This window comes from Zonotrichia albicollis, chromosome 11 (assembly GCF_047830755.1).
Source record: "Zonotrichia albicollis isolate bZonAlb1 chromosome 11, bZonAlb1.hap1, whole genome shotgun sequence".
Taxonomy (NCBI): domain Eukaryota; kingdom Metazoa; phylum Chordata; class Aves; order Passeriformes; family Passerellidae; genus Zonotrichia; species Zonotrichia albicollis.
The window spans coordinates 18,358,413-18,372,548 of NC_133829.1; the positions used below are offsets into that span (position 1 = coordinate 18,358,413).

At 50.6% G+C, this 14,136-nt stretch overlaps 1 protein-coding gene across 3 annotated transcripts in view; it reads left to right on the top strand.

The window, feature by feature from the left end:
• The window catches only part of TRIP4 (thyroid hormone receptor interactor 4), a 47,032-nt gene that overhangs the window by 9,450 nt on the left and 23,446 nt on the right, over positions 1–14,136 (top strand). For 2 of the 3 annotated variants that reach the window (XM_074549693.1, XM_074549692.1), the window contains exons 8-10: positions 288–414; positions 1,044–1,231; positions 2,171–2,295. In XM_074549693.1, coding sequence (XP_074405794.1) covers positions 288–414; positions 1,044–1,231; positions 2,171–2,295 — 440 coding nt within the window. Of the gene's footprint in view, positions 1–287; positions 415–1,043; positions 1,232–2,170; positions 2,296–2,595; positions 2,688–14,136 lie in introns of all 3 variants that reach the window. The other variant, XM_074549694.1, reaches the window with a different exon arrangement.

Sequence of the window (14,136 nt, forward strand, 5' to 3'; positions counted from 1 at the left end):
CCCGGGAGCAAGGAGGTGCAAATCCTTATGGAGAGGGGTCTGACACGCCTGGGAAAGAGGTGTTTGAGAAGGCCTGTCTCAACAGAGCCACTTGAGCTCAGATTCACACCAAGCTGAGTTTCTGCACTACAGAGCAGTGAGTCCTCAAACTGGAAATCAGATTGAGCAAGGAAGTAATTTAGTTGGGGGGAATGGGGCAAAAATGCTTTGAGTCTGAGTGTGTGGGGAGAAGGGAGATGTTCCCAGGGGAGGCAGGGAATGTTCATCCCTCTCCTTTGTGCTTGCAGGCTGGATGAGACCATTGCAGCCATGAGCTGTGGTGCCCTGAGCGAGCCAGCCAGGAGCCCTGGGGCAGAGATGACACCAAACTCGGGGGTTTTGGTGAATCCCCGTCTCCTCCAGCCTGCTCCTTTGGTCAGTGGGGCTTCTGTGGTTTATTCCAGAGTAGTGACTGACTTTGGGGAGTTGAGATTGAGAATTGTCTGTAGAAGGGGATCTTTTGGGGAAAAGATCACAGGACGGTTTGGGTTGAAAGGGACTTTAAAGAGTCTCATTCCATCCCCTGCCATGGGCAGGGATGCCTTTCATCAGTCCAACCTGGCCAAGAACACTTTTAGAGATGGAGTGACTTCTCTAGACAAGCTGTTTCAGCATTTCACAACTCTCACAGTAAATAATTTCTCCTGATATCCAATCTAACCCTGCCCTCTGCCAGTGGGAAGCCATTGCTCCTGTTTCCCCTTGTGTCCCTCATTGGCCATCTCAGTCTGGCATAGAGAAGGTTTGACAATGCCCTGCTCATGGTGGGTTGGTTTATTGGATTTTTAGCATCCTGCCTCCTTTTCAGGCATGCAGAAGAGTTTCTGAGAGTCAGCCTAAGGCTGTGTCACCCTTTCACCTCTATTTTTTTGAAGCCTTTTCTGCCAGATTCCCATTTCCCAAAGAACATGAGGGTAATGAAGGAAAACTTCAAGATAGGATTTGCACACATTACTCCTGGAGAGGTGCTAACCTTTTTCCTGTTTCTTTTGAACACTCCCAAGTGGGTGGACCAGACTGTTTTGCTCCCACCAAGGAAAGCTGTTCATTCCATGGAGGCTGGAGGCGAGGGTGGCTCGGAGCGGAGCCGCCTGCGGATCCAGGACCGGGAGCTGCAGGAGATCTCGGATGATGGTTGGTGCCTCAGCCTGCACCAGCCTTGGGCTTCCCTGCTTGTGAGAGGCATCAAAAGGTGAAGGTGTCCCAGGCAGCTCCTGCTCCACAGGGAGGTGGGAGGTTGTGTTCCTCAGAGCATCTCTGTGGCCTGTGCAATCTGTGATAACTCCAGGTGTGGAAGTTGTGCTTCCTCTTCCAGTGCATTGATGAGTTGAGGAGCTGCACAATCTTATTATTTGGGATAGTACCTCAACTGTAAGGGACAAATTTCCTCACAGTGGGGGAGTGTAGAGAGAGGCTGAGATTTCACTGCTGTAGTTGAGGTGTTCCTGTGTGAAACTTGAAAAGCAAATAAGGTAATCACTTGAAATATGTTCTTCTGGGTTTCTTGTTCAGCCTAAAGAAGCAATAGTGGCACCAGGCTTTGTTTAAAAGAAACCCAACCCTTGCCACTACCTTCACCCTCCTGGGCTGGGAATTGGGTTACAAAAAGGAGCTGCTACTGTTAATAGTGAACAAAGAATCTCCTTTAGCCTTTTTTTCCCTTCACCACATTTCTCATTTTGGAGACCAAGGCTTTTTCACTTCCCAGGCTAAAGATGCTGTAAATCTTAATGTGCCAGGATTGTTCATCCAGGTGTCCTGGGGATGCTCCAGCTGCAGAATTCCAGGATCTCCAGACAACTGTTCCATGCAGAGACCTAATCCCTTATTGCTCCCTTGATTTTTCTGTGTGACTTTGGGAGCTTGTGAGGGACTTGTGTGAGCAGATTGTCCTGTATGTGTGTTCTGCTGGCCCTGCTGGGGATTGGTGTCCTCTAAAGCCCTGAGGACATGCTCTGCTTTATTTGTGACATTGTTTTTTGCCTATCTCAGCTTTTCTTTGTGGTCCTGACACATTGCTTGAGTTGGGGTAATCAGGGCAAAGCTTAGCAGCAGGAATTGACTATGTTTGAATGAAAATGTGGGGGATTTCTGCTGAAGTTTTAGTCCTGCCTTTTCCTCTGTTCTTTAGGGTGGAGGGCAGGACCTGGTACACATCTCATCGAGGCAGGTTATGGATTGCAGCTACTGCTAAGAGACCTTCCCCTCAGGAAATCTCAGAGCTGGAGGCCACCTACAGAATGCTGCACAGGAAAGGTGAACTCCTCTCCTTGGTTCTTGCAGTGGTTTGGTACACTGAGCCACGTCATGAGCAGTGTCAGAAATCCCTCTCTGCTGAGTAGGCAGTGCTGTACATAAAATTAAATGTCCCAGCCCTTTATGAGGAAGATCCTGACCTGGAAAAGGCACCAAAAAAAGTGTTAAAATTGCTGTATGTGTTTTTGTGCCTCAAAAAGTAGAGGTGCCTGGAGTAGAGGGAAGGTCACTTGGGGATTGGGAGACCCCAGCTGTGTGTGGGAATCTGGGCTCCCTGAAGAGCTGTTTCTTGTGCTGCAGATGTGGAATTTCCAAGTGATTATCCCTCAGGATGCCTCCTGGGCTGTGTGGACGTGACTGATTGTTTATCACAGGAACAATTTCAGGAGCAGGTAAGTACAGAAATGAACCTTCCCATGCTTGCAGTAGCCAGCAGGCTTTTAAAGCAGTGGAACTTGCCTCTGGAGAAGACATTGAGTGGAAATTTTAGATTCTGTTGAGAAGACCCAAGTTCCTGCAGGGATTTCTGTGGCAGAGGACATGAGGGGGCCTGGCAGTTCAGGAAAGCATGGAAACATGAACAGCTCTGCCCCAGTGGTGGTGCTGTGCCTTGGGACCTTGTCCCTGCCCAGTGGGGCCAGTGGCACTCACTGCCCTGGTGTGGGACCCATGGCTTGGCCTGTGCAGAGGGATCATGGGCCAGGGCTGCTGGATCTTCTTACAGGAGCTGGAGGTCACACTGGCCCCACTGGTGCTGTCACACTGGCCTGGCTGGGGAGAGCTGTGCCCTGTTTGGGGCACTGAGTGACCTGGAGATGGAAAGGTGAGCTCTTTGCCACCAGGGAGGATGGACAGGAGAGCCACAGGACTACCTGCAGTGAAGCAAGGCTGGAATCAGGAGTCTCTTGAGAAATCTCAGCCTGTGAAAGTCCATGGGTGATGCTGATGTGTGTCCAGATGTGCTGAGAGCATTGGCAGGTGACCTTGTGAGGCCACTCTTAGCTTGGGATGGTTATGGAAAGCAGGAGAGGACTGTCCTGCAGCTGTGGTTAAAAAGGGAAGGGAGGAGATCTGGACACTTCAGGCCAGGCAGCTTCACCTTGGACTCTGGGAACCTCATAGAGATTGCTCTTGGAAGCCAGTTTACATTTGTTTTTGTTTATAAAACCAATAAAACAGTTTTGGGCACATGTAGGAAGGGGACACTAGGAATAGCAAGTGTGGATTTACCTAAGGATAAACTCATGCTTTACGAACCCCATGAACTTCTTGCATCCAGTAGATAGAGTGGAGAGTATCTATTAACCTGCTGTCCTGGAGTAGGCACAAATCCCAGAGGAGTCAAAACCAGTAGAAACTGGTAACTATGCTGTGGTTAAACCACATCTAGAGTACTTGGGTCACCATAAAATTGTTGATAAACTGGAGCAAATCCCATGGAGACCACAAGGGTGGTTAGGGGCTGGAGCCCTGTGGGGAGAGGCAGGAGACACAGAGATCTTTCCTTTCCTGCAAGGAGGTTTTTGGGAGACAGAGCTGGGCTCTGTGCTGACATACAAGGCAGGAGGGTTATACATTGAAAGGGGAGGGTTCAATGTGGCTTAAGGAAAGAAATCACCGTAAGGATGGCCCAGCAGTGGGGCAGGCACTGCCCAAGGGGTTGGACAGTCTGCACCTGGGAAAGTTTTCAAAACCCAAGAGGACAAAGCTGTGGGCAGCCTCACCTGAATTCAGTGTTGGCCCTGCTTTGGTTAGGAGGTTGGACTAGAGACCTTCTTGAGACCTGAGCCTGATGCTGTGACTGACTCCACGCTCCCAAAATCTGGAGCAGGAGCTTTCCTTGAGCTGTGTTTTATGGGCTTACAAAACCTGCACTCAGCACCAAGCCCAGCACGGCTGCTCCTGATCCCATTTCATCCCTGCTCACTCCACTGGCCCTTGTGCATGTCAGGTTTGAATCACAAAACCTTGTAGGGCGTGATAGTGAAGCATGACCATCTTGTGAGGTGAAATAAATGAGTTCCTTGGGAAGGAATGCACCAGGATGATCTTGCTGTGAAAAGCTGGAGAAGCAGCAGGAGTTGAGGCTGTGTTTCAGGGAGTGCTCCTCTGCCTTTCCCAACCCTGTGAGGATTTTACCTGGGAGAGATGCCTGGAAAGACAGGGAGTGTATTTCTGATGAGGTTGTGTCTCTTCATTACAGGAGGAAGGCAGAGAAGTCAGAGCATGAGCAGCAGAGGGAGCTTTGGGACTGGAATACCATGAAACCTGCAGGAATATTTGGCTTTGTATGGGAACAAGCCATGGGAGAGGGAGAGGAAGGGGCACTGAGGCCAAAGTAGGGATTTTCTTTTGTAGCATCCACTGATTTTCAGTTTGGGCTTCAGTGTAGGTTCCTGTCCACCTCCTGCTGTGGTGGAAAATAGATCTTGGTCTCTTACAAGTACTTTTCTGTTTGTCACAATCCCTGCTCTTGCTTTGTGGATGGTTCAGGCATTGGTGGAATGGCTGTGACAGCAGCTCTGAGCTGGGAATTGTGCTGTAGGTAACCAGCTTCAATCTTCCCAGGGAGGACCTTCCCAATTAACCACATTCTCTGGGAATCCCTCCCAGTTTGTGGGCACTGCTTGGCTGCAGAGGGGCTGGAGGCAGAGCTGTGTATCCAGGAGCACCATTATCCAACCTTAGTGGCAGATTTTCTCTTCTCCTCAATGCTCTGGCCTTTCCTAGGTTGCATTTCTCTGCCTTTTTGCTGCTCCCATATTCCAAACTCCTTATAATCCCTAATTTCCTGCTTTTTTATGGTGATTTTGTCTGTTTTTCCCAGGATTCCTTTAAGCAGTGGTAATTTCCCTCACTTGTGAGCTAAAATCCAGAGATTTGAGCCTTTCTGCAGTTGCTTTCTTAGGAAATATCTGGTTTTTTGGGCTCTCAGGAGCAGCAAGTGCGTCTGAAGGAGGCTGAGCTGAATTTAATTGCAATTGTCAGCAAGATGACAAAGCTCAGAAATGTGAGTTGGGTCTCGCCAGGAGTAAGAAATTCCTGTTGCTCACGTGGGTGTTTCAGCCTGGCTTCATCAGCAGTGTCAGCACTGTGATCCAGTGTGCAAAGGCTCCTTGTAGCTCAGGCAGAAAGGCAAGGAACACGGTGCTTTCCCACCGCTTAGGGCGTGCAGAAACATTGGGTATTTTCAGGGAATGTGTGAGCAGGCGAGGGGAGGTGATGCAGAGCAGAGACCTCTCAGGGATTGAGCTCTGGTGGAGCTTTTCCAGGCTCTGTGCTTTGACTCACACCTCTCCTCCTCACCACCTCCTGTTGGAGGCTCCTGCATGTTCCAGAAGAAATCATTTCACAAGTGCAGGGTGAGCCTCACTTGCAGGTTATACCAACCTCCCGAGGATGAAATAGTTCCTGGCTTGCTCACGGTGTTTTGGTGGTGATCCAGTGTTTTTTGGCAGCCACAAAAGTTTGGTTTGACTCTTGTGACTATTTGTTCCCATAGGCAAGGGAGACTCTTCCAGGTCTTAGGTCTGTTTTTCTTCATCCTGGGGGTGTTCAGCCTGGAGAAGAGAAGGCTCTGAGGAGGCCTTGGAGTCCCCTGCAGGGCCTGAAGGGGCTCCAGGAGAGCTGGAGAGGGACTGGGACAAGGAGTGCCAGGATATGGGGAATGGTTTGCCACTGCCAGAGGGCAGGGATGGATGGGATACTGAAAGGAATTGTTCCCTGTGAGGATGGTGAGGCCCTGGCACAGGGTGCCCAGAGAGGCTGTGGCTGCCCCTGCATCCCTGGAAGTGTTCCAGGCCAAGTTGGACAGGTCTTGGAGCATTGTTCTAGTGGGAACTATCCCTGCCCATAGCAGGGGTGGAATGGGATGAGCTTTAAGGTCCTTTGCACCTTTATCCAGTCTGTGATTCCATGCTTTGTGGTCTGTCCCACTGTAACTCTCCCATTACCTCTCAGCCCTTTCACTGCTGTCACCCACTCCCTGTTTAGCACTGTCTGCAGATTTAATTTCCCTGCTGTTTGCATCCTCTCTCAAGTTGCTAATGAAGATGTTGTGGCACCCCGCTGGTATTTTTCTATCATTATCCTCATTTAATTTTATTTTTTTTTACACTTGTGCTCAAAAAACCAAAATTAAGCAACGCTGCCCCAGCAGAGTCAGACCCATTCCCTGCCAGAGCTCTTGCATTATGGCCAGGGAGGGGTTCTTTAACCACATTTTTGCTGCAGATGTAAGCCTGGCCTTTCATCACCACTGAGAGGGGGCGGTCCCTACCTTCCCCTGCCCTACCTGCAGCACTGGAGGCCCAGCTGACGTTGCTGAGATGGTTTGCAGATCCTGAGGACGTGTGGGAAGTGATGATGGAACAGGATCTGTAGTGCTGGAGCTGGCAGGGAGCAGAGGAAGAGCAGAGATGTCCTTGTGATTAGGATCAGTCAGGTACCCTAATCCCAGTTATGCTGCCTATTGCATGAGCTGGTTAAATCTGCTCCTCTGGGTCTCTTTCCCACGTGAAAAATAAATCAGTTCTTCCAGCCAGAGGTTATTTACACCACATCTTGCTGCTCAGAGCTGTGATCTTTGGCTTGAAGCAGAAGTTGAGGCAGGAGGGTCCAGCCCAGGTGTTCAGTGTCACTTGTTGTGTTTGCAGGGAGCTCAGCCCTGCTTGCCTGCTGCCTGCAGATCCCTCTGAAATCTCAGGATTTCCACTTGAGCTTTGCACATCTTGCCCCTCCTCAGAGCACATTCTGGGCTCATTTCCTTCTCTCCCTGGCAGCAGCCCAAAAATCCCTGCTCAAGACCAGAATGATTCCTTTGTTACACTTCTCAGCTAGAGGTGACCTGGAAACTTTTTTCCCCCCTTGGAGATCCAAGTGTTCACCGAGGCTTTTCCTTGCTGGGGCTGACGTCAGTGACACCTTGAGCAGAGCAAGGAGCTGCCCTTGTTTTCCTGCAGGAGGTGTCAGTGACTTCAGCAGTGCCCACTTGGGATCTGTGGCATGGGGCAGGCGGGCCTTGGCACAGCACTAAAGCCAGCAGGGAGGTGTTTACATTGATGCCATTTCCATGTGCTCTGAAGTCCATGTTCCTTTTGCTAATGGCTTTGATCTGAGAGGTTATTTAGCTGGAAAAAGAGTGTTTCCTGCTGCTGTTTGGGTGGTTGATAGGTGTGCTTGGCTTATTTTGAGTGCCAATACCTGGATGGAGCTATTATACCAGGCTGAACTATTGGCTAATTATGTTTGATGGGAGTTAAGTGTTTATTTTTCATTTCTAGGTGATCACTTAGTGTCCTAAATCTGCTCAGGGAACATGTAGAAGCTATTTTTGTGCCACGAGATTGCAGCTATCATTTAAATAGGCTCCAGCTTTCCCACTCAGGAAATTTGGGTTTAAACTTTTGGCCTCCTCTTCCCTCCCTGGTGAAAAGAACAACAGAAAAATGAACTCAGGTGCCCAGTGTACAGAACTTGGTTTAGATTCTCAAATGGGAGTGAAGAAGGGTAGAGACTTTCTATATTTAGACTCCAGAAGGTGCCTGTTTAGATTATCTCCAAATAAAGGAACAACAGCCCTCTGGGAGTATTTTCCTAAGGAATTAATGGGAGGGAAGAAACACAAACATAGACATTGATGTGTGCTTCTAGGAACAGTATAAATGCATAGAGACTTTTTATGAGGACCTGGTCCCTGAGGGAAGGGTTTCCTGGTGCAGGCTCTGAGTGAGACAAATGCCTGTTTGTGTGGTGCTGGGGCTGTCCTGGCCCCTTCCCTGCCTCCCCACCACCAGGATATTTGCCTTCTCATTCCTGAGGCACCTCTCCCAGTGAAGGATTTTTAGCTAGGTCAGATATCCTTCCTTCTGGAGCAGTCTAGGTGGTTGTTAATGATTGCAGCCCACGAAAGGCCTTTGAACTTTGCAGGGCCCTGCGTTCTCCTGAGCTGAATTTGTCTTTTCTGTGTAGCCAGATGCCAGATCCAGTGGTGTCAGGCATTAGGCTGGCTCACAGGGTGATGCATCTCTTTAATTCAGGTTCTCACCCCACAAAATCCCCCGATTTGTGGTTCTGGGAGCAGAGCAGGAACGCAGCTGGTTTGGATTAGGGACGGTAAGAGATGGGGGAGTTTTTCCATATGGGAAGTGCTTTGGTTTTCATCAGAGGCTCTTCTGAGGCTCCAGCTGCCTTGCATAAGCCAGCAGGTTTGCTCAGGTCACTGCTCAGGCTGTTAAGATGAAGGAGAGATTGTCACTTGATGATGATTAATTTAGGAATGCATTAGCATGCCAAAGAAATCGAATGATAGAGGCCTGCTTGCCCTCTCCTCTGGTTTCCTAGACCCAAGGGAGAAAGCCAAGCCAAGGCTGAAGCATATGACTTAATTAATGATGACTGTGGACTTTGCCTCAGCTACCATTTCAGCAAACTACTCATGAGCTGGCAGGGCTTTTTCCCTCTCTCAGATGTGGTCACTGATACTTGCTGCCTCCTCAGTGTTTGGGTTTTATTTAATCCTGAAACTGAGGGTTAGATAAAACTGACCCAGAGCCCCAGATCTGGTGCCCCACTGCCTTCCCATCCACGTTGGACTGTGACCACCCTTTCCATGGTGACCCCAAATGATGTGTCAGCTGCAGAATGCAGCCCCCACAGTAATGCAGAGTGCCCAAGGACTCTGCTTGCTTAAGCTTTTGTTGTGTGTCAGTGATTTCCTAACCCTGAACAGACCGGTCGCTCCAATGCATTTCCTGGTCCTGTGAGAGATCCCATCCCATCTGAGGGGTTGAATCAGTTCTGGGGGCAGGTGCTGGCATCATTCCTCCTTGGGGAGCAGCAGCAAGGGTCAGCAAGGGGAGAGGCAGCTGCCCAGTGAGCCAGGGCAGGGGCAGGGCAGTGTTCCCAACATTTGCGTTTTCCGGCTCGGTTTTGTGTCCTACCCCGTTCTTCCCAGCTCTGACTGTGAAAGGACTTTGTGAAGCTGCTTGAAGTCTGACTGTATGCAGCCAGCTGAGGTACCCTGGCTGCCCTCAGCTCCTCCTCCCTGTTGCTTTTCCCTTCTCCTTGCTGATGGTGCAGGTGATGGGGCTGTGTTGGAGCTGAGCTTAGCCCTGCCCCTGCTGCCCCTTGGTACGGGGCATGCAAACAGCCCTTTCAGCCCAGTGCCTTCCCAAATATTATTCCAAGTCCACCCAGTTTCTCGTGAACTGGTTGTCAGGCACTCTATAAATACCTCCAGCCTTTCCAGGGTTTACCATGGGCGGGTTTTGGGCTGGGGTGTGAGGGCAGGAGGGTGTTGGTGGCTGTAGGTCCTGCACTGCCGGTTCAGGGAGAGCAGAGCTGTGCAGCTGAGCCCTGGCAGACAGCTCGGAGTGCACCAGCACAAGGCTGAATTTGAAATCTACATTTCAAAGTCCTGTTATTACTGACTATGTTTTAATTGCTTCCCCTGCCCTTCAAATCAAAGTACAGCCTGTGGTGTAGAGACACCTCGATGGGAGCCGGGCTCTGAGAACACCCACCGGATGGATCCGCCCCTCCAGGGAGGGATCCCGCAGCCATCCCAGCATCTGGTTCTACCAGCCAGGCATGGAGGGGCAGAGCAGCCCGGGGCTGCCAGGCATTGTGGTGGGAAGAAGGGGAAAGGAAGGCAGGCTCACAAAATTCCTTGTGCATCCTGGTGCAGGGAGCATGTGCCAGCACACGGAGCTGCCAGCAGCAGCTGTAAGCGCTCAGGAACAGCAGGGAGGATGTTGACTGCAACAATGCATCAAGGCTGTGGTTTGTAGCCTCAATAGTCAGGCAGTTAACTTTTTTTCTCTTTTTTTTTTAACAAAGACATTTTGATTGCCAAATCCATAACCATTAGCAGCTGTGGTTTCGAGCTGTTCCTTCCTCACACGTTGCAGTCTAGACCTGACAGGCTTTCAAACAAAAGTTTGGCTGACGGCTTTTGTTTGGATTTCTTTGTGATCCTGCTTTTTTTTCCTTCTTTTCGTGTTCTGTTGATTTGAATTGAACATCAACGTGCATCCCTTTGCTAACTCAGCCTCTGTGGAGCAGCTCTGCTGCATCCCCGAGCTCTTCCGTGGCCAAGGACAGCTTGTAGTGTTCTTTGGGTGCATGTTCTGGATGTTTCTGCCTCGAGCTAGAAAATTTGGCATTTCTAGAAACTTGGATCTGCTTTAGGGTTTCTATTTAGGAAAATGTTACATTTCTCATGGGCCAAAGGCTGGTTGGCATATGACCTTAAAAAGTGGTGCTTGACAATGTGCTTGGAGTTGGAAGTGTGATGCAAGGCTGTGTCATGAGGGTGATCAAAACTCAGAGTGAAGCACTTGCTGCTCTGCAAGCGCTTTTCAGGACTGGAGGGCTGAATCAGGAGGTGACACAGTGGTGGTAAACCTGGATCTGGTGTTGGCAGTTGGGTGTCACCTGTGGGTGAATGTGCCCTGGGGCACTCAGGGTGAAGGCTGTGTTGGGAGGATTGGCTGGATAATTCCCCAAAGGGAACGTCCTTGTAAAGAGATGATGGAGACCACTGCTGTCAGAACAAATGACAGGCAGCTGGTGCTCCTAAACCACTCTCCTTGGAAAAGTGACAGGCCAAATGTGGCTTGGGCACAGTGGCACCCACATCCAATGAAGCATTATCTCTCAGATTTGATGGCTTCAGTTCTCCTGGATCCATGTGTTTGTGGTGCTGGCATTGCTGCGAGTGCCCTTATTTGGCTGCAGCACCCCCATCCCTCCCAAAAAGCTGCCCATTTTCTTTTCCCTCTTGCAAACCACTGAAGAAACATTTTCTAGCTGGATGGTGAGCAATTTCCCTCCGGAGAGGAGGAGAAAATGGCTGTTTAGTAGTTAATTACCTGTTACGTGTCTGTGGCAGCGATGAAGCTTATGAGGCATGAAAGAAGAGCGGGTCCGCCTCTCCCACAAATCACCAAGAAAACAGGGTGAAGGAACTTGGGCTCCCAGGGGATCCCTTGCATCCCATTCCTCTTTTTGCACGTGGCCAAGGGGTGTCTCCAACAGCCAGGACGAGCCCAGTGTGTGTTTCTGCCTGCTGGGGGGCGCTGATTTATTGCCCCTGCTGGATGCAGCAGCCCCGCTCTGTCAGAGGAGATGCTGCCTCCACCAGGATGATTTTTTTCCCCTTTGAAAGCATTTTATGGTGAACTCTCTTGCCAGCACATGGGGTCTGCTTGCTTTTATTCTTTCCAGACAGCATTGCTTTCCAGTGCTGTCTCTTTTATTTCAAGGCTCTTGGAGAGCAGCAGGGAAATGAAGGCTGGAGCGGGTGTCCTGGCCCGGCGCTGCCTGGCAGAGCGAGCCGTGTTTTCCCTCTTGTTCACTGGGGAGCCACGCCAGGAAAATGATTCACCCCTTTCCATCATGAACCTTGCAGAGCATCTCAAGCACCTCCTGGCTGCTGGTGTCCCCAGCAGCTGTAAGATGGAGAGAGAGTGGCAGTGACCAGGGGAAGGACCACAGGTTCCAGCGTGCAATTCTCCGCCGCGCTCCGGCTGACCGCGACGTGCGCTCCCATGGCAAGCAGAGCTCAGGCTGCATTGCAGGGCTCCACAGGCTGGCTGCCGTGTGTGAAACCAGGACTGTTCCCACCCCTTTTGTGTCCCCAGGCCTTAATGAGAGCAAGAATGCTCCTGGAGGGTCGCTAGAGAAGCTGCTGAGCGCGCTGGGGCTTTGTGCTGTGCGGAGCTGCTGCTCCGTGCACGCGGTACCTTTGTTCCTGCTCGGATGCACCAGAGCAGAGCTCATCTCGTTAGTGATGGTTTGGCTTCCCCCCAGGACGTTTTCCTTCTGCTCTTTCCATTCCCTGCCTCCGGGTCACAGCAGTTGGGTTCAAGCCAGTGCAGTTTATTGGGGAGAGGAGCAGAAATTGAGGGGTTTGGGGTTTTTTTTTTTCTCCTATGGAGATGCAATCAGGATGAGCAAAGGGTCCCAAATGCTGCATTAGTACCAGGAATGCTGGGTGAGCCTGCCCGGCCCCAGCATCCTGCTGCAGGCTTTACCTAAATTGGGAAAGAAAAAAGTGTAACAGATTGGTGTGGGGGGGGAAAATCTAGCAGGATTTTTTTTCCTCAGATGTCAGAGAAGGTGGGTTTGTGTCTCTGCTGGCTCCGAGCTGGCTCGTCCCCTCCTTTGCTCTTTTGCTGTGGGCTGTGGAGCGGGAGGCTGGCAGCCCTGCTGCTATTCCTGGTGGTGACAAGCTGGTGATGGGAGACGAGGGATGGTGAAAACAAAGTGTAGGGAACATTCATTAGCAATTATCCCTGCTTGCAGCTTGAGCTGGGTGGCTGTTGGGGACATCTGATAGCCACTTAATACGTGTTCCAAGCGCTGGCTCTGGCGTCAGGGTGAGTCTGGTGGGCAGTTTCTGGAGGAGCCCAGTGCTCAGCTCCCTTTTCCACCTTCCTTTAACCTCGAGCTCTTCCTGTAGGTGTTAAGCTGCCTTGAGATGTGCTTTTCCCTTCCCTCCCACCTAATCTCCTCACAGCTGGGGTCTCCCAGACCTGTTAGCAGCCAAGTGAAGCCCAGCTGGAGAGGTGGGATGAGCAGGGGGGGGCAGTGGCTGTGTGTGGAGTGTGTCCGTGGGGTGTTGGTGTGAAGCAGTGGGAGGAGCAGCTCTTGGTGAGCCACATCAGCTGCTTGCAGCCCACACAGCCCACTGGCCTCCCACCTCCCTTGCTGCCTGCTGACTGCAAGGTGGCAGAAGGTCTGAAAGGAGGCTGAATCTCTTTTTTCACACTGTAGTTGCATTGCATAACCTCTCTCTTTCGAGCTTCCCTGGTCATCTGCAGGACTGGAGAAGGGCAGGTTTGCTCCTTTTTGAGGGACAATCTGGTCTCTGGACTGTGTTTGTTGTATCCACCTTGTAAATGCCAGGTTGCTTCCAGGTAGAGGCAGTGTAAAGCTGGAGTACCAGCACCTATCTTATTAACACCACCAGGATGAGAGATGAGTGCTGTTGAATTTAAGAAGGGACATCCCCCAGCAGGCTCCTGGCTGGGTTTAATTCTTCGTCTCTGGAAGAGGAGGAGCATGGTTTCACTCTGAACTGGCCTTTTATTTGAAAAACTAAAACTAAAGCTGCTGGAGATTGTCTTTACTGGGGATCACAGAATCCCATACTGGTTGGGGTTGGGAGTGACCATAAAGTTCATCTCATTTTATTCCCTGCCATGGGGTGAAACACACCTGCCCCTGGAGCCAGTGACACCAAGCCTGTCCAGCCTGAGCAATATGACAGGATATGTGTGCTCTGTCCTCTCCCTCTGCCACACCAGCTCTGGGTTTGGGCTTGTATTCCAAGCTCAGGTTTATTGAAGTGATGATGGGCTGCCTGTGGCGTGGAGTAGTTGGGAATAATTTTTTTTCTCTGTTTCCTAAACTTCTGGCTTTTCAGATAACACAACTTACAGTAACACAACTGATCTTTTACAGCAGAAACAGTGAGAAATTAGGTTTTGGTACTTGAATTTGGGCAGCTTTGGACAATGTAACAGAGGCTGACCTGTTTGGTGTCTTGATGGCAGCATCTCTTTTGAGAATGGAGCTTTCTGTGGGATGAATGAATGGAATGTAGTCATGGAAGGCACTAGGGGAAGAAGGGAGCTGGGCTGTTGGCTTGGCTCAGCATCTTGTGGGAGCTCAGCCTCATTTCCCTTGCTTGGGAGCATCCTGACTCCAGGCACAGAAAAGGGTTATGGCTCTTTCTCAGCTCCAGCCCACAGGAATATTCTGGATCCATGTTCACCTGGATGGGATAAGAGGTTTCTGGGGTAGGTACAATAGGAAGCCTTAAATGCAGTGGCT